The sequence below is a fragment of the Cupressus sempervirens genome, chromosome 5 (genome assembly GCF_028749045.1).
Source record: "Cupressus sempervirens isolate cs-2001-9-10 chromosome 5, ASM2874904v1, whole genome shotgun sequence".
In the NCBI taxonomy this organism is placed as follows: domain Eukaryota; kingdom Viridiplantae; phylum Streptophyta; class Pinopsida; order Cupressales; family Cupressaceae; genus Cupressus; species Cupressus sempervirens.
In genome coordinates, this window is record NC_143122.1 from 208,292,430 (window position 1) to 208,313,706 (window position 21,277).

General features: G+C 36.3%; 1 protein-coding gene across 4 annotated transcripts in view; it reads left to right on the plus strand.

The window, feature by feature from the left end:
- Nucleotides 1–21,277, plus strand: part of LOC149555147 (nuclear pore complex protein NUP93A-like) — a 160,301-nt gene that overhangs the window by 115,135 nt on the left and 23,889 nt on the right. For all 4 annotated transcript variants that reach the window (XR_016364460.1, XR_016364461.1, XM_089829183.1 and 1 more), the window contains exon 14: nt 17,731–17,912. Coding sequence is in view for 2 of the 4 variants with exons in the window: in XM_089829183.1 (XP_089685309.1) it covers nt 17,731–17,912 (182 nt within the window). In the remaining 2 variants the exon portion in view is untranslated. The remainder of the gene's footprint in view (nt 1–17,730; nt 17,913–21,277) is intronic.

A 21,277-nucleotide genomic window follows, 5' to 3' on the forward strand; every position in this document is an offset into this window, starting at 1 on the left:
CTTAGGTGTTTCTTCCCTTGCCTCTGGTACGGATGCCTGGCGTACTTCCTCTGTTGCCTGCCATACGGAAATCCCATGTACTGGTATCTGTAGTACGGATGCCTTCCGTGCCTTCGCATGTACTATCTCCTTCCTCTGTACAGTGCCCTTTTGAGGAGTTCCCACGCTTTCCTCCTACTGTATGGATGTCCGTACAATTGTTCCCTCTTCTTCAAGATGTACAGATGGTGCTTCCTCTGGTATGACCACTCATACGACTGTCTCCTTCCATATGGCTTCTACTTTCTTGTCTCGTACGACTCCTCATATGACCCTTAGTATCCTCCTCCTGCTGGCTCCATTCGTACTTATTCCCCTCGTACAGTTGTTGGTCTCTTGTACGACTGTGATTCTAGTATGTGTTGATATGGCTTTATAAGACTTAGGATGGAGATTTATTTCTTCTTCGTTACTTTCTCCTTCTATACTTATGAAATAACGAGGGACTCGTTCTTTCCTTTCTTTGTATATTTTTAATTTAGACCCACTGACGAGGCCTTTTACCAGTTTATTATATAGAGTAGATAACTTTATTGCCCCATTCTTTTTATACTTCGTGTACTCCTTCGAGTACCTTCCTTCCAACTGAGATTCTTGTATTTGCAACATATTACATTCTGCATGGAAAACTTCATAGTCTCCCATTTGCTAGTGGAATAATCCATTAAGGGAACTTGTGTCGTTGTCTGAGCATTCCTCTAGTCTGAGCACCCCTTCCTCATCTGGTTCCATCCCTTCATAGTTTTGTCCTTCGGAGTCTAATGCCAAGTCCCGACTTACTAATTGGTTCTTGAGATCTATGATGGACTTTTTTTCTTCAGTCTCAATAGATAGCATGTTCCGTTTCTAGTTATGGTTAGCTTTTGCTGTGACCAACCATCCCCTACGTAATAAAGCATTGTAATCTCTCTTCTCTAAAGTGATAACCACAAAATTCAAAAAAAATTGTTGCATAATGACTACGACTTTTTGTCCCATCAAGGTTCCTATACTCTTGATGCCATGTTGGTCGGCTCCCACTAGTTGAAATGTCGGTGGCCAAATTGTAGGTTTCCCTATCTCCTTCCATGTTTCTTCAGATAAAACATTTACGCTGGAACCTCCATCAACAATGGTGTTTGAAAGCTTGCACCCTAATATCTCCATCTCTACTACTGCTGGTGTTTTCCCCATTCCTATAGTGAATAGGGTATTGTCTTCTGTTTGTACTTCTCCTTCCTTCTCTTTCTTTGAAGTTGTCCCGTTCAGGTTCACTCCCTGAGTTAGCACTACTTGCAATTGGGGTAGTGTTTCTAATAAATTAGAGATTCTTACTAAGATTGTGGTTTCCAGTACTTGTCTCACAATATTTGGTACACCCCTATTGGAAGTAGGTTTTTTTGGCCTTGTCTTTCCTTTCTCTCCCATGCTATCTTGAATGTCCTTTGCTTCTTGAAATCTCTTTGTCTCCGTGGTAACATTTGGATAGGTTAATTTTCTAGTGTGCATAGTGGTGACTGTAAGAATCTTGCCTTCTGGATCTTCAATATCTAACATATTTACCCCTTACTGTCTTGGACAATTCACACCGTCATGATTGCGTGGCCCACACCATTTACAGAGCATCCCTCCATTTTGTTCTCCTTTGCTTTGGCAATCTCGTGCAAAATGTCCCCTCCCCTTGGAATCATACTGGATTGGACGTCAGGGCATGTTGTTAGTGCTATTGTTGTTGCTATTATTACTTCCTCTTCTGTTTATTTTGTATCCCCATGGTGAGGCTTCCGTATTTGCATTCTTCGGAGGGGTGGAGGGTGGTGTAGATTGCTCCCCTTGGGTAAGGAATACTTGAGCGCTTCGTGTTTTTAAATTTTAGGGACAATCTTTAATTGTGTGCCCTAGTACTTGATAAATCTTACAAAATGCTTTCTTTGGGCATGCTCCCGTTGTATGGCCTTCTTTTTCATAGTCATTGCCCCAAAGTTCCCTCCCTTCTTTCCTTTCTTCCTTACTCCCTACGACTTCATCAAACGCCTCAGGTCTTTTCTCAGGGCTTGGATGGTTTTGGATTCTTCTTCTCTTTCTTTTGAACTTTCACTTGCTCTTCCATGCTTTCTTGCCTTGGAAATTTTGTTCTCGCTTTCTATGTCCATCGCACGAGTACACACATTCCCAAAGGTTCCTGGTGGAACTATTTTCATCTTTTTCCTAAGGCACGGTGTTAATCCTTCAATGAACCATCTTTTCTTTAGTCCATCCATAGGATTGTTGTCAAGTTTCTCTATTAACTCTTTTAGCCTTCTACTATAGGTTTTAACGGATTTGCTCTTCACTTGTCTTCTGTTATAAATCTCCGTTACTATTTCATCATTGTCCCTCAAGAGTTTGATTTCTTCGTCAAAGGCTGTGCGGATATTACTCCATGTGCTTTTCTTTGCTGCCTCTAGATCGGTATACTAGTCAATGTCTATACCCCTTAGTGTGGCAGGGAAAGCTTTTAGTCACTTCAGCTGGGTCATTTTCTCCGTTGGCTTGCCATATTGTTATGCATGTTTTATAGTGGCGGGTAGGGTCCTTCGAGCCATCCCTTGTGAACCTTGGCAATTTTTGTTTGTCTATTGCCATTATGTGGGTCTTTTTCCCTCTTGGTGGAACACTTCTTCCTGATGGCACTCTTCCTCCGGATGGAACACTCCCTCCTGATGGAACGCTCCCTCCTAGTGGAAGTCTGCCTCCCGATGGAACACTCCCTCTCGATGGAATGCTTCCTCCCGATGGAACTCTTCCTCCCGATGGAACTCTTGGTGGAACACTTCCTCCCAATGGAACACCACCTCCCGATTGGAAGTTCGCTCTCGAGGAGGAACTACTGAAAGTATCCTCTTCTTGACTTTGCTCCTGTCAGAAATCTCTCCTTGTAGATGTCTCTTGATTTCTGTATCCCAACTTCCTTGCTGGTGTCTCTAAGATGACCAAATTTGCTATACCTTCGATTGTATGCTCGATCAACCCTTCTTGGATTCTTGTGGAATCCCGTTGTCCTCCCCTCAAGTTACGACGTCTCTCCTGCTATTGGAGACATAGTATCCTCAAGGCGACTTCTTCGTTAGTTTCTTCTCCTTGTACCTGCTTGGGATATATGTTTGGAATTAGGGGCATGAATCAATTTTATTGTCTTTTCTCTTTTACTCGTAACAAATTGCGTGCTAACAGACGAGGAATCTCTCGTAGGAGATTGTACACCACTAGTGGTATTGAAAGTTCATCGCGTACTGTACCTTCAAGGACCGTATTCTCATAGGCTTCCCTTTGTACGTACTGATCGACTGCAACTTCCTAGGCCTTCACCAGATCACGTGTCAACTGATCTTTCTTGGTTATTTCCTCCTCTTCTCGTCACTATTTGTTACATGGATGAGCGGTACAAAGGTCTTCTCATTACTCCATCCTGCCAAACTCCAGGTTCGAACTTAGGCAACGATGCCAAAAATGTAGAGCAGAAATATCACTCAAGTTCATAGAGATATGCTAATCATACAGAATAACACAATTGATATACATATAAAGTTATACACCATTAATACCATAATACCAGTAGGTGAGGAAATGGTTTCTTTTCTTAATACCAAAATCAACATGTGTACATTGACAATATTCCAAGTACTTATAGAAGGGTTAGTTTGTTGGAAACCAACCGATGCATTCCCTCACCTCCCAACTGTCCATCCCAACTAACTTTAACAAGTACTAAACATAATAGGTACTTAATTCTGACTACAAAAATGTAATTGAAATTGCAATATGTATACATAAAGTAAATAGAACTATTCACCTTGCTTATATTGAAATCCTTGTGGAGGATTCGAATCCTTGAATCCACAATTACTGATGCTTCAAATGAATGTAGAAATGTATGTAGGATGTCTCAAATCAATGGCATTAGATCTTCAACATCAATCTTGAATGTATCTTTGCATAGAAGTAGGCTTGAATGAATGTGGATGGAGAAATCTTCAACAAGAGGGCTCCATAGAGATTGAATCCTTCAATGGCTAACAATGGACCTCGGTGATGAACTGGATGCTTGAACACTTGAATACTTGAATGCTTCAATGCTTGATAGATAGAAGATCTTCACTTCATAGAATAATGGTTTGTTCTATATCTCTTGCGTGCGTAAACTTCATAATAGGTGGATCTTAGTTCATAGAAAGTAGATGTCAAAATGAGGGAAGAAGGCTTACTTGTATAGAGATCAGGGGCACAAACTCCTAGAGAAGGCCAACATGGGAGCATTAAATCTCAATTAACGTTAACCCCTAGAAGTGGACCTAGAGTAAATGTAATTTAAGAGAATACCATTCTGAAACTTGAAACAATCGACCTGGAAGTGGGAAAAAGAAACTTTCTGAAGCTCGATGTCCTGAAACCTTCGAAAATTGAAAAATGGACCTGGGGTCAGGGACGAGGTCAACCCTGCCCTAGGTCAGGGTTGAGGTCGTCTTTGACCTAGGTCAGGGTCGAGGTCGACCTTGACCCCGAAAGTCAAATTCCTCAGTTTCACAAAGAAAGTTGTTAGAAATAGGTTGGAAATAGAGACAAAGAAGCATAACAGGGGGAAAATAGCCAGATCCATGCAAAGACCCATTCAAGGCACTGGCCATGACTCCAGACCACTTACTCGGAGGGCTAAACACTCTTAATATAGAAATGCTTCCATTTTAAGACGATACAACAAGTGACATCATTTGGAAGTCGTTACTTCCTCATGATGTACACAAGGGGTAGGCCCATTAAAATCACACAGTCACAAGGTATGAAGCATACTCCTCTTGACTGTTACAATTTATTGTATCACTGGAGAATCCATCTCAACATGGTTTACTCCCTCTGAATCAATATCACCAAGTTTTCCAAAGGTTGATTGAATCACATTCTCGGTTTCTCCCTTTCCTTTCAGGTTGGCTCTAATGAAATGTCAGGCTCCCTATGAATCTCAATCTTTTGAGCTCCTCATTCAAAGTTGTCTTTGAAGAAGTGTAAGACTCCCTCTAAATATTATATCAATCCTCCTTTTCCTACAGGAACATTCTTAGAGGAAAAAGAATTGGGGCAAATAATTCTTATAGCACACATAGAAATATAAATAAGATTTTAACTATAAAATAAATAAAGGTAGTTCTCAAGATATAATAATCGGAAAATACTTATCTCTCTCCTTATTTTGAACTCCACTTAATATTCTTTATAGGTAGTATCTCTAGAAATGGTTCCTCTTCACAAGGCAATTGGATTACTCATAATTTGGCTTATTAATTTCATCACTTCATCTGTAATCAATTATTAAACTAATTGCAAATAGTATCTTGTAATCACTTTGCAAGTGATAACAGCCTCTTTAAACCATTATGATTTCTTCCACAATGATAAACTTATCGCTTCAAGAACCAGCTTCAGTGGCTTTTGTGTCCATCCTTGTTGGATCATAGAGATGAATTACACCATCGTCTTTGAGGATTTTACTCCGTTCGCATCATTTCATTATTTTCTTCTTGATTGCTGTAGAATATAAACCTCTTTTACCAACAATGCTTCCTAATAGACATGTCTGTTCCGATTTGCTCCTCTAAAAATTATGCAGCATTTTTATCTTAGCTTATGTGATGTGCTTTTTCTTATCTCTCGACGACATGCATTTGCTTGATATTATTTGACAGTTCCATTGATTCCTTCAAAATTTATTCATATTAATGATCATTCATTTGTTGTGTATTGAATAAACATATTTATTCCTTGTATTGTATTGTTGAATAAGGTAGACCGAACTTTACAAGCAATGACGTGGAGTCCATATCTTGAATCATAAATTGGCATCCCCGTTGCTTTAAGAAATGATTGCAGATGTCACTTTAAGCCTTTTGCCATTTTGAATAAGTCACTCCATTTTGTTTTACATATGATAACAGTCATTTTTTCCACTAATTACTTTTTCTAATGTATTCTATACACCATTTTAGGTTGAGCACTGTCTATAACATTCAATGGTCTATCTGACAATATTCATGTCTGCAGTATCCTCTGTGAAATTATGCGTTCTTATTTGATAGACTGATGTATAATTGATCTGTTGCCTTCAACAAGCACACAATATTATTATTACATATTGTTGTCTTGATGTATCACCTTCAAATATTAATCGCATTTTTTTTGGGGTGATGCGAATATTTGTTTGCGCTTTTAATCTTTGCTTTTAAAACTCTGATTTAGAGTCATCACTTTAGATCTGGAGTCACAGCCATAAATTTGAACTTTATATTATTCACATATACTTTATTTTTGGATGAAGCCGTTTATTCAAATATCAGTCATGTCTTCAATGAATCACTGCAACTAATAGTTTTTACTTTGCTGGTCATTGATATCATTGTTTTCTTCACCATTGCTGTATTCCCATCTGTATGATCTATCTTTCTTTAATATCTAACACTGTATTCTAAATTCTCATCTTTATAATTCTTCTTCTATCGCTGTTCATATATGTTGCTGCTAGAAGAGGCTGGGCGGTATATGTCATCACAAATTCATGATGTTCAATTTTCTTTTTAAAATAGATATTCTACTAGTACTGCTGAACTGACCAAAGCATATATATATATATATATATATATATATATATATATATATATATATATATATATATATATATATATATATATATATATATATATATGAATCATTGTCATTATATTAATTTCTCTTTGATCTCACATGTTTATCCTACTAAAGCTACCAAAACATCAACAGTAAATTTAGTTTTGTTTTTTTCCAGAAAGGTTCACTTGCAAATATTTATGTACTTTGTATATTTTCTTTTATTGAATCACTATATGTCGTCTTTCATCCTATCATGTGTTTTTTTAATATAGTTCCAGATCCTTGGATGCTGCCAATGGTTGTATTTTATTTTTTCAAGAGTTAGATGTAATGTCCCCTTTAAGGCATTGACTTTATCTGGAGGTCAGCCTATGACTTTGGTCCCCATATGCTAACATGGTGATTATGGAGCACTTTTGAGGGTGTTTAAAGGCTCTTCAACTTACCTTTTGGTGCTTATTTTAATATTCTTCAGCTCAGTGTCCTATTTTGTTTTTGGTGTCTTCCAGGGATCATTTAGGACACTATAAATAGCACCATTTTTAATAAGTCGCTTGGTGTTTTGTTCATACTTACTATAAAAATAGCAAGTCACTAGGGTGGTCATTTGACATCATATCTATATCTAGAAAGCGGATGGGTTATTCCCATGAGTTGATATTGGCAATTATTAGGAGATGATGATTTGTGTTGAATTATTAAAGTTAAATCAAGTTTAATTTCAATAATATTAATTGTATCAAATGACTTTATCATATGATGACATAAAAGGGGGTTAAACTTGGTTAAAGCGATTTTAAGTCATTTTCATAAAGTGACTTCATTTTGGTGCGTAGGGAGTTATAAGGTTTTAAATAATATAATAAAGTGTTTTATGGAGACAGGTGCAAAATATTGGGATATTCTAGGTGAATGTGCAATTAATGCATAAAGTGACTTGAAGTAATTAAAATTGTTAATGTTATAATTCTGTCGGATAAATTATATTTTATATATATGAGATATATAATATATGACAATGTTATATATGGAATAATTAACTTATATTAAGAGTGAGATATATATATATATATATATAGATAGAGAGAGAGAGAGAGAGAGAGAGAGAGAGAGAGAGAGAGAGAGTATATTAATTGTGTCATAACTAATGTAAGTTAATATATAAAAGAGACATGTCTCTTCAAGAGGCATGCCTCTTTATATCATATATATACTCATTGGAATAGTAACTTGGAAAACACATCAAATATCCACAAGTGCTATTATAAGTTACAGATCCTATTTCACTAACAAAAATTATATAAGGGGTCAATTATTATTACCAATTGTGAGTAAACATAAGTATTAAAAGTGGGAAAATTTATTAAGGTTTCAAGAACTTCATGAGAGGATTATAGAAAGAGATTTGAGAAGGTCATATGATATACTTGGCTTAGTTATTTTCTCTTTGTGAAGCTATGAGAGCTTTAACTTTCATTCATAGGAAATCTGAGGAAAAATGCCCTTTGAAGTTTCTCCGAGTCTTGAATGGAAACCAAATCTATCTTTGTGTGGATTCATCCAGGATTCACTGTTGAGCATATTTGCAGGTTTACATTAGCTACAACCAGCAAGGGCTTGAAAGAACAAATTAAATCATCTAGGGTTTGAATTTATTTGCACATAGAAGATGTATTGCTTCAGATTTTGAGGTTTGTTTGCCATATTTTCCATAATTTCATGTATGGATGGGGTTTGACAGTGTTAACTGCAAACACGTTTCCATCCTAAATACCCCTGTATGGGAAAAGAAATCTGGTTCAGGGACTTGGGGATTGGCTGGGGTTCGACATAGTGTTACCCGCTAATGCGCTTCCATCCTAAATACTCCTGTATGGGAAACAAAATCCGTTTCAGGGATTTGAGGATAGCTGGAAACATTTTCAAGCTGTTCTTGATGCAAAAAATTTAGAAACTGTCCCAGAAAGTAGGAAAAGGTCAACTAATTTTGGAAACTGTTGAGCTTCCTTGGGACTGCGGGGGCCAAAAACATTGCCAGCTGTCTATTACAGGGACTTGGAGATGGCTGGATACATTTTCAAGCCGTCTTTAGTCATGGGAAAACTTTGGAAACTGTCTTGGAAACTTGGAATGGATCAAATAATTTGGGAAACTGTTGATTGTACCTGGGACTGTTGGTGCCAAAAATGTTGTGAGCCGTCCTGGGGATTGTTGACTATTTCCAACAGCACTAGGCAAAAAAGATAAAATTATAAAATCTTTTCAAATCGTGTTTGGATCTCAATGCAACCCAAAAATGTTTAAATATTATTAAAAAATGCATTCATGTTGTTATTGTTGGAAATATAAGAGGAGTAACTGAGAGGGGAGGGGCAAATCAGTTACCACTAAATAAATCCCAGATCCCTTAGATGTCTATACAAAATAAACTCTGAAAGTTTGAACTCTGCTGATGCTCGGTAAACACACAAAAAATGCTGTAACTCGGTAAACACTAAGATTGCTCGGCAAACATTTAACATGACAATCTTAAGATGTTATTTGTGATTACTTATTAATTTAACTTAGTTGCAAACACATAAAAGAAATAGCATGTACACATTTGACATGAAGATTTAACGTGGAAACCCAGTTTAAGAAAAACCACCAATTGCAACTAGTTACTGTTTTTCACTCTTCTGAAGTGAGCCCTGTTAGGAGCCAACCATATTAAAGGTTACAAAACACACTGTTAGGTGCGACCCTGTTAGAGGATTTAATCAGCGTGTTAGGAGTGGCCTTGATAAAGGTCTTTAGACATTTCAATAGAAATACCACCTTGTTAGAGGATTTACAAATAGCTATTAAGCCAACTCTGTCAGGAGATTTAGATCACTGCTACAATGGTTAGAGAATAGCAATGACATTACCTGATTTAGATGCAACTGAATTGCTGATTACAGATCTCAATTCTAGCTTATGCTTGATCCTTCCTGATCGAATATATCTTTTCAGCATCTCAAGGATGTTCTGCTTATCCTTTTGATTTGTTTCCTCTTCGCATCTTCAAATCTTCATTTGTCTTCCATGCAAACACACTTCTAAACCTCAACTTGACCTTATACTTATTTCATATTGTCAAGTCGGCTCAAATACAACTTAGAATAATTAATATTCATCTTCTCAGTCAGCTAGAATCAACAGATAAATCAATTGAAGTCAATATGCCAAAACAAGAAAATCCTTCATTAGTTGACCCTGCTTGGTAGACTCTAACTGAGAAACGATTTTCTTGTGTTAACCAAGTGAACTCGGTTAACACTGCATACTTGCAAAGTTCCTTTGGTAGCCGAGTGAGCTCGGTTAACACTGGTTCCATCCAACATTTTCTTCGTTAATCGAGTGAGCTTGGTTTACACTCAACTTCTGCAAACTTTCCTTTGGCACCTGAGTGAACTCGGTAGATACTTTCTTCTAAACTAGGCAAACTCACGAACACTTGGTAGACACAAAATATTGTCTTCAATGCCTGAGTGAGCTTGACATCCATTGACTAGTAATGATATGACATTTTGTGTAACATCAAAGACAATACACAATTATTCAATTGTTTTAACAATCTCCCTCTTAGGCATTGATGACAACAATATGTCATAATACAATGTAATTTTGGAGCAAGAATAAAGTAAGTAACATATCCTTAGTTTTATTTTGATTCTCATCCATGAGAACTCTCTCTATTAGTGTGAACTCTTTTTGTCTACAATTTCTCCCTCTATTAGAAAACTTCTATTTGCTAGAACTTCTTTCAAGTTCATTCTCCCTCTTTTGACAACTCTTTCTATGATAGCAAACTTCTCCCTCTTTTTAACAAAAAATTCTATGAGATATGACAGTAAACTTCTCCCTCTTTGACATCTCATGCCAAAGATTAATTTGTTAATATCAATGTACCTCAAGTACTGATTCATTTGCAATATGCCCTTGTCGCTATTGCACTAACTAACTGATCTTCAACATGCTCTGGTTGATGTATTACTAAACTTCATTTAGTGAGCTTCAGATAGGGGAATGACCCCTAGCTTACCTCTTAGATAAAAAATGCATCCTTAGGTAATGGCTTTGTGAATATGTCTGCAATTTGTTCTTTTGTATTTACATATTCCAATCTGACTTCTTTATCTTGTACCAATTCTCTCAATAAATCAATTTTATAGCAATGTGTTTTGTTTTGGTATGTGCCACTAGATTCTTTGATATATTGGTTCCATTGGTGTTATCACAGTATATAACTACTGGATCCTTGATCCCTATCTTCATTCCTACCATCAATTGTTTGAACCAAACAGTATTAAAACAATTGACTGCTACTGCCACATATTCTACCTCTACTGTAGGCTGAGAGATACAATTTTGTTTTTGGCTTGTCCAAGACACTAGTCTTTTACCAAGAAAGAATGGTCCACCACTAGTGCTTTTTCTGTCATCAATACTTCCTGCCCAATCAACATCAGTAAATGCTTTTAAGTCCAAATTGACTCCTATTTTGTACCATAAGCCATATTCTTCAGTACCTTTAAGATATCTCATGATTCTCTTGATTGCCCTCATGTGATTTTCTTTGAGATTTGCTGAGAATCTTGCCACCATATTGACTGCTAATGCAATATCAGGCCTTGTATGCACTACATACTGTAATTTTTCAATCATTGATTTGTATGTGGTCTGATCTACCTCTTTCGAATCATCATTCTTGGAAAGTTTATGTCTAGTAGATATAGGAGTTCCACTTGGTCTTGAATCCTCCATTCCAAATTTCTTTACTATTTCCTTGATATATTTAGGTTGAGTAATGTAGATACCTTTTTTGTTCTGCTGAATCTGCAATTCAATAAAGAATTTTATTTCACCAAACATAGACATCTCAAATTCTTTACTCATTTCTTTTGAAACTATTTTTGCCAACACAATCCTTTTGTTTGGCCCTTCTTTGATATACAAACTACTGTTATCATTTGTTCTTTGAAAACCAATTTGTACCAAGTAGTTATGAAGTCTTTCACACCAAGCTCTGGGAGCTTGCTTGAGACCATATAATGCTTTGTGTAATTTGCAGAACATGTCCTTTTCGCTAGGATCTACAAAACCTTCTGGTTGTTCAATGTAGACTTCCTCATCAATAATTCCATTCAAGAATACAAAGTTTACATCCATTTGATGAACTTTAAATCCTTTGTGTGCTGCATATGCTAGTAAAGTTCTAATACCTTCTAATCTTGCAATAGGAGCAAAAGTTTCACCATAATCAATACCTTCTTCTTGAGAATAGCCTTTACATACTAACCTTGCTTTGTTCCTGGAAACTTTTACATTTTCATTCAACTTGTTTTTGAATACCCAATTTTTTCCAATTACATTTTTATTCTTGGGTCTAGGAACAAGAGTCTAAGTGTTCTTCTTCTCTATCCATTCTATTTCTGCATTCATTGCTTCAATCCAACTTTCATTATCTAATGCATCTTTAACATTTTTAGGTTCAAATTCAACAAGTAAACATGTACTTTTCAATTTGCTTCTTGTCATCGTTCCATCTAATTTGTCTCCAATGATCTGATCAAGTGCATGATGCCTTTTGACATATCTTGCTAACATAGGTTCTTTGGATTTGGAGTGAGTTTCATTGATTTCATCATGAACTTCAATGTCTAGCTTGGGTCCCACTGTCTGTGACTTGGTTTCATCAAATTTGGTTTGCTTTAGCTTGGTAGCCTCTGACTCATGTCCTTCAGACTGTGACTTGGGTTGCATTATCTATAGCTCGATAGCTTTTGGAGATTTTGGGGACTTGGGAGGTGAAGCCTCCTTTCTTCCAAATAGATTTGGCAGGGTATCAAGTTCATAGTAAACAAATCTTTTGTAATCCTTAGGCTCTTTGTTCTTTTTTTCTTTACTCTATTTTACAAACTCATCAATTCTCACATATGCACTCTCTATGATTTAATGAGTGGAGAAATTTAAAGGAGTATCCTAGGAATATGCTTTTATCACTTTTGACATCAAATTTTCCTTTTCTAGATTCCTTTAAAATATAACATTGGCTACCAAATATTTTCAAGTAACTTACATTAGGTTTGTAGTCATACCATAGTTCATAAGGAGTTTGATTTGAGTCTTTCTTCAGCTGTACTTTGTTCAAGGTATGAACTTTAGTGTTGATTGCTTCCTTTTAGTATTTGGTTGCAACATCAATATCCTTGCACAATCCAAGATGGATCTATTCTTTCTTTTAGCTATGTCATTTTGCTGAGGTGTATTAGGGGTTGATACTAGTCTTTTAATTCCTTTTTCAATACAAAATTCTTTGAATTCATTGGAGATGAATTCAACCTCTGTCTAATCTCAAACATTTCAACTCCTTTCTAATTCTTTTTCTACTCTTGCTAAATATCACTTAAATTTTTGAAACGTTTTTAATTTTTTTTTTAGATACATTATAGTCATCATTCTAGAATAGTCATCAACAAAAAGAATGAAAAACTTTTTTCCGTTGTAACTCTCTATTCCAATAGGTCCACTTAAGTTTGTATGTACAAGTTCTAAGACTTCTTTAGAATGATAGCTTTTGCTTTTGAAACTAGTCTTTCCCATCTTACCAATTTGACAATTTTTGCATAGACCCATATCAAGTTTCCTTAAGCTAGGAATGCCTCTTACTCTTCTATGTTTGCTTATCTTAACCAGATTATCAAAGTTTACATGACATAATCTTTTGTGCGATAACCAACTTTCTTCTACTTGAGCAATAAAACATGAACTTTTACTGAGATCAAGATAGAATATGTTACCTTTTGTTTGTTTTCCGGATCCAATCAGATTTCCTTTTCCATCCAGCGCTTTGGCCTTCCCATCCACGAATTCTACCTTGAATCCAATGTTATTCAACTGTGCCACACTCAGTAGATTATGTTTTAGTTCTTCAACCCAATCAGCATTATCACATATAAGTTCTTTGGTCAAATAGATACATTCTTTTCCTTTTATGCAACAAGGTTCATTGTTTCCAAATCTCACACTACCACCATCATAATATTCCATGTGGTCAAACTTTGTTTTATCTCTAGTCATATGATGTGAGTAACCATTGTCAATAATCCATGTATCACTTTTGCTAATATGAGAGATAAGTGCCCTCTTATATCCTTCATCATCTGATTCATTTTTTACAACAATACATACCATTTCATCTTCATTGTTATCAGAATCTTTAGCCATAAAACAAGATTTCTCACCTTTGTCTTTGTAGTCCTTGTAGTTCTTGAATTCCTTCTTGCCTTTGTATTTCTAACTTTTCTTTTTATCCTTGTTTTCTTTGTTTGGGCACCTAGCAGCAATGTGACCAACTTCTTCACAAGAGAAACATATTAGAAGAACCTTACCTTTGTACTTTCCTCTGTCTTTGAAATATTTTCTTGCAAGTAGGGCTTCAACAACTTCAAGATCACTGTCAGAACTTTCTTTTGTCTTTTCTTCACTTTCTGATTGATTGGCCTTTGATTTCTTTCTCTTTTCCTTGAGTGAGTTTGGCTTCAAATGTAGACTTAATACCTTTGGAACTAGGAGTATAGTTATCCAATTCAAAAGCTGTCTATCTTCCAACTAGAGCATCCAAAGTTATTTTGTTATTTAGATCACATCTCATCTCTTGAATAGCATACACTCTAATTGCATAGATAGGAAGAAGGGTTTTGAGTACCTTGCTTACAACAATTTTGTCATCAATTTCTCCTCTAGATGCTTTGATTGTACTCACACTTGTTTTGATTCTTTCCACATACTATGCAATGTTTTCATCTTCTCTCATTTTCCTCTGATCAAATTGTCCTCTAAGACTTTCTGTTTTAGCTCTTCTTACATTGTCATCTCCTCCATAAATGTCTTTCAGTTTGATCCCATCTCATGAGCTGTTTTGCAATCTTTTACTTCATCAAATTCAACATAACTAAGAGTGGATGCTATATCAATCATCATTTTGTTATGATTTTTTTTTTCAACAATATCTTCAACTGATAATGTTCTAGTAGGAGTTTAGTATTCAGCATCAAGATACTTACAACCTGAATCACTGATGGTTGCTAGATGTAACCTCATAAGTCCTTGCTATGCTGCAAAGTTGTCTCTGTTCAACCTGGGAATTTCTCTTCTGTAAGACTTCCTAATCTTTAGCTTAGGTTCTTGAAACCTTCTCTGCAAGCACCAAGAGCTCTGATATTAATTGCTGTAAATATAAGAGGTCTAACTGAGAGGGGAGGGGTGAATCAGTTACCACTAAAATGAATCCTAGATCCCTTAAATGTCGGTACAAAATAAACTCTGAAAGGCTAAACTCTGTTGATGCTTAATAAACACACAGAAAATGCTGTAACTCGATAAATACTGAGATTGCTCGGCAAACATTTAACATGAAAATCTTAAAATGTTATTTGTGATTACTTATTACTTTAACTTATTTGCAAACACAGAAAATAAATAGCATGAACACATTTGACACCAAGATTTAACGTGAAACCCAATTTGGGAAAAACCACCAATTGCAATTAGTTACTGTTTTTCACTCTTTTGAAGTGAGCTCTGTTAGGAGCCAACCCTGTTAAAGGTTATAGAACACACTATTAGGTGTGACATTGTTAGAGGATTTAATCATCCTGTTAGGAGTGGCCTTGTTAGAGGTTTTTAGACACTTCAATATAAATGCCACATTGTTAGAGGATTTACAAATAGCTGTTAAGCCAACTCTGTCAAGAGATTTAGATCGCTGCTACAATGGTTAGAATGTAACAATGACATGACTTGATTCGGATGCAACTGAATTGTTGATTACAGATCTCAATTCTGGCTTATACTTGATCCTTCCTGATCGAATATATCTTTTCAGCATCTCAAGGATATCCTGCTTATCCTTCTGATTCGTTTCCTCTTCACATCTTCAAATCTTCGCCTTCCATGCACACACACTTCTAAACCTCAACTTGACCTTATATCTTTCATATCGTCAAGTCGGCTCAAATACAACTTAGAATAATAAATATTCTTCTCAATCGGCTAGAACCAACAGATAAATCAATTGAGCTCAATTTGCAAAACAAGGAAATCTTTTATTAGCTGACTCTACTTGGTAGACTCTAATTGAGAAACGATTTTCCTGTGTTAACCAAGTGAACTTGGTTAACATTGCATACTCGCAAAGTTCCTTTGGTAACCGAGTGAGCTTGGTTAACACCGGTTCCATCCAATATTTTCTTTATTAATTGAGTGAGCTCGGTTAACACTCAACTTCCGCAAACTTTCCTATGTTGTCCGAGTGAACTCGATAGATACTGCCTTCTAAATTAGGCAAACTCAAGAACGCTCGGTAGACACAAAAAACTGTCTTCAATGCTCGAGTGAGCTCGGCATTCACTGACTGGTAATGATATGACGTTTTGTGTAACATCTAAGACAATACACAATTAATCAATTGTTTCAACAGTTATTTGCCTTGACTAAACTAAGCCTCTGAGGCATTCTATTATTTCATTGTCTAGTGAAAATTTATATCTTCTCTACTGACCTAGTTCACTGTCCCGTTAGTGGAGATTTCATTGTTGGGTTTTCCCTTTGTAGGGTTGCATATATGCTAGCCTGAGTATATTGATGTTTGTAGGTACTAGGGTTTGCAGGGTTTCATTGTTTAACCCGAGTGGTTACTATTTATTAATGATTGATCTGAAACACAATTTCTAGCACAGCAAGTGCTCTTTCCATTAATCAAATTTTCAGAGATAGAAGAGTTTGTAGATTTCTTGATATCCATGCTGAATATTGCAGAGCAATTGTTTACTACCAAATAAATGAACTTAAATTTTAATCAGAGATATGGATGAGTATGCAGTTAGAAAATAGAATGTGAAATTGTGAACAGATTGAGCCTTTGGCAGATTGAGACTTAGTTGTTGCTTCTGTTTGGAAGTCTTTGGCTGTTACATGAATTACATTATTATATCTATGAATGTATAAAATTGAAATTTGAACTCTAATTTGACTCATTAAATGCTATATTCTATGATGATTCAATGATTGATCATTTTTTTACTGATTTTAGATTAATAAATTTTATTTTGTTAGTATGATGAATGTTACAATGATTATAATTCATGAATACATTTGATATTCAGATTTCCGTACATACAGACTTACATACATACATACATATGCATATGCATTTGCCATCCCTTGCTGTTCCCCACCCCAGATAAATACGGAAAAACTATACCCCCTTCCTCTCATCCTGGAAACTTGGGGTAACATAGGTTGAAATGAATCTCATGAAGGAATTTGAAAATTTCTTGGAAGTTGAAGGTTTGCCACAGTTTTGAATAGTGATGCCACAATGACGTGAACAGTGCTTGCAGCAGGTTTAAATTTGTTTGAGCAATGGCTTGATCGTATTTCATGGCCAAGTTGTGCATAGGGTTTGAGTACACACTTTGGAGCTCTGGCACTAACCTCTGGAGGTGATTTAAGGAGCTATTTGAGACATTTGGGGCAGCCTTATCCTTGCTTCAATTCCGCCATAAAATCAGATTTATATTCAGTTCATAATTAGAGTTGTAATCAGCATCCATACCTTGTTGATTGACATTTTATGCATCATAACATTGGAGACAAAATTGGGTCTTCCATTGTACTATAATTTTAAAACTCATTAAATTGAATAAGAAAAGTGTGCTGTTCAGAACTGTATCAGACTTCTGATTCTAATTGCAGTCCATATATTTGTTGTTATTTCATATGTTAAATGTTTATCTGATTGCTTCATATCATGAAAAGCATGTATGCATTGAAAACTCACAAATTACGTACTCTACAACTCAGAAAATTTCATTAAACATCATAAAATCAGATTACATGCCACTTGTTTCACAAATTGTCAAACTACACAAACTAAAAATTACAGGGCAGGATGTGGGTGGGACATCATGTTGTGTGTAAATTTATTCAAGGGCGTCTTATTATTTATGTTAATTGTCTTAATGATTGCAGTCTGTTGAAATTCAAAAACGGGTCGGAGCATTTGCAATGGCCTTACAGACCATTACTAATTGCCTCTCAGAAGCCATTGGTGCAATTGCACGAGGTCGGGCTGATGGAGATACTAGGACTGCTGGTCTAGTTTATTCGGGCAATAATATTATAGAAGCATACAAATTTTCTGGAGTAACAAGGTGAGATAACTTTTTTTTTCCCTATCTTGTATTGATTTATGTGAAATTTAATGATTATTTTATGTTTTTAAATTTTAATTCTTTAAATTAGAAGAAATAATGTAGTGTTTTGCCACCATTTTGTGAGTTCTGAGTCCTGACAAACATATGCTGATATTCAAAATAATAAATTACAAATTAATAAGCTACAGGTCTCAGATGAGGCATGCAAAAACTGATTACTATTTAAAATTTATATCCATTTTCAACCATATTTGCCATTTTAATCATCACTAGAATGCAGGAGAAGGGCAGGGAATGGATTTGAAGACAGACAAAGAGGTGAGGCAAAATAAAAGGTGTACCATGTAACAGATTTGCATGGAGATGCATACAGCATGGGATATGGATGTGGCACCTTTTCAAGATCCCCTGATACAGATATAGCTAGATATGAAAACAATAGAAATATACATATATTCAATTGCTTATATATCTAAAGCTTATAGCATGTAACTTCAAAATATTTTCTTCTATGAATTGACACTTTGATTTTATATTTTGGTTGACAATTTTATTTTATTATTTATGTTTGTGCCTTGAGTGATTTAAATATGGGTGTGATGACTCGGCAAATTTGTGTTACTTTTGAATGTTTTCCATTAAATGCAAAATTGATATGGCACCAAATTGTCTGGTGTTATTTTTAAAAATAGAGAATCAGGGAGTGTAGTAGAAAATTAGAGAATAGGAGGTAGAAAGAGGAGTCTGGATGCTTTTTGTATGCTGTAAGATTGAGCGTTGTCAAAGTAGATGGCTGATCTTTTCACCGGAGTCCTTGTTTGATAACCTGCAAAGCGAACTAGATCAATTGAATCTTCGTTCCCCGCACATTAATAAATTGTTGCAATAAGCTGTAAGTTTTCTATTCTGAATTATGAAATGGCACCAACAATTAGTTGTAGTATAACAGAAATGGGAACATCAATGTAAGAGAGAATTGCACAAATAAATGAGTGTTGGTGTAAATAAGTATTTACTTATTACACTTACTTAAGTTTTACTTAGGTTAATGCATTATTTAATTATTTTGCATTATTTTATTATTATTTTAGGTGAGACACTAAGGAGTTTGTGTACTCATTGAGTTACGCAACTCTAATTATGCACATGGTGTCTACAATACAGGAGTATGCATCATTCACTGAGTTCTCATGATGACAACACAGTTATCCGCACTCCTCATTTAGCACATGTTGTCTACACCACTGATTTGCATGCTACACCATTGTAGGCTTATCCTCACATCATCGCACTTAATTCCGTGCTCAATGGAGGATAACCCATATTTGGTGGACATTTGCTTGGTTGTATGACATATCATGATGCTGACTTTTATGCATTCTAGAAGCTCTCTTGAGGCTTTTGTATTCAGGCACTCCTAGTGTACTTTTAACCAGTTATTGAATGAATATCGTCATTTTGATCATACTCTGTCTATTTTGGTCTACTGTGTGCTTGTGTTGAGTTCTTTAGTTCTTGGGTGAATTCTGGCCTAAGCCAAATTCTTACATGGCATCAGAGCTGAGGGAGATTCTCTACATGTAGCCATTTGAGACCGTTCATGCTTCAGCACCTCGACACGAATCTGGAGGATCCGCAGAAATTGGGAGCATCTAGAGCCAGATTTGACCTCACTGTTGTGTCTGGAGTGTTGATTTGGTGAAGATCGACTATAAATTTGCCTATGTTGGGTGAAAATTGATCGTGAGGCAAATTTTTTTACAAATCGGAACTCGGAGGCCCCGATTTGCAATTGGGTATGGTTATTTATTTGATTTGAGTGTTTGATTTTCGGATCTACATTCAATTTCTTCTCTGCAATTTATTTCCGTATCTGGTATTTTTGGAATTATTTTTCGAAATTTTTCCAAGTAGAGAAATTTTTTTGGCCAGACCGGGCTGTCAAACCCCAGCTCGGCTCTATTATTTGGCTTTTATTTGGTGGTGGAATTAATTTATTTCGCAGGGTTTTCTATTTAATTTTCGGCTTCAATAAAGCCGAGGCCGTACTCCTGCAAATTCTGGCAACTCAATCCGCCGAGAGTCTTCCAACCCACTGCCAAACAGCCTACTACACTGCGGTTTACTACTACCCGCGGCCCACAATCCACATCCGGCGGCTCTTTGGTTTCATTGCTGTGGGTTGCGCTTTATAAAGTGCGCAGATTTTTTTAAACCCACGAATGTGGGATATATAACAAAAATCTGGCGTCGCGTAATCCAGTTCTGGCAATTCAGTGTCTTCTCTGGCAGAGTATCCGCATTCCCGGCACCCGCTGCGAATGATCTTCGATAGCCGTAAAAGAAACTTGGCGACTGAAGTTTAAATACTCCCACGTAAGCAAGGATTCCGGCGTCGTTCTTGTGTTCTCGCCCCTGAGAATGTTTTGCCAGCGTAGGAAAGATTCCCTCAAATCTTCGGCAGAACTCTGAACTCTGGCGCGGCAGAAGTCGAAAATTCGGCAACGACCAGCGTAGTGCCTTTGAATCCGGCAGAGAGCCACGTGATCCAATAACAAACTGCCATGCTAGCACAGCTCCACGTGTTAAGCCAAGTCTGCAAACACGTCATCGTCCTACTCAGCAGCTGATTTAGCGCCCAATCAAAGAATTCGTATTGACACGCAGGCAGGATAGGTGGAAATTTTCGTACAATTCTGTACTACCACATAGGCGCTGACGTCATCTCAGGCTTGCACATTGCTGACATCATCAATTCAATATCTTAACTTTGACGGCCGTTTGGACGTCATTTCTAGGCAAATTACAACTGCTGCGATGGCCGTATGACTGTCAAATTTAACCCTGTCATTCGCTGGTGCAACCCTCTCCAGATTGATTTTCATTTTTGCAGTCTGACTTTGAGAGGCCATAACTCGGTCATCCAGACTCCAAATAAGTTGCGATTTTTTTAAAAATTGGGTAGAATTTCTTAAATTTTTCAGTGGTGTAGCTATTTTTTGGTTTTGGTGCAAGGATTGTTTAGAAATTGCGTTTTTTGGCAACTGTACCTGGATAATCCTGCATTTTGCAACTTCAAACGCTCCTTACGGGCACATCTGGAGTCGAAAATAGGTTCTATTTTTTTTTGAAAGTGCATATTTTTTCGTCTAATTTTCAGATCTGGCATCGGATTGTAGGGTTGTGTGGACAAAATTGTCACTTTCAGCAATAGAGCCTTTCTTTGCTTTGTAATGTTTCAGAATTGTAGCACATTGTAAAGTTCCAAATTTGTACTCTATTAAGAAGTTGTAACAGGCAAAATCAAAAGTTCACAAAGGCCAAAATTGGCAAGTGGCCCATTGTAATCGCACTACTGATAA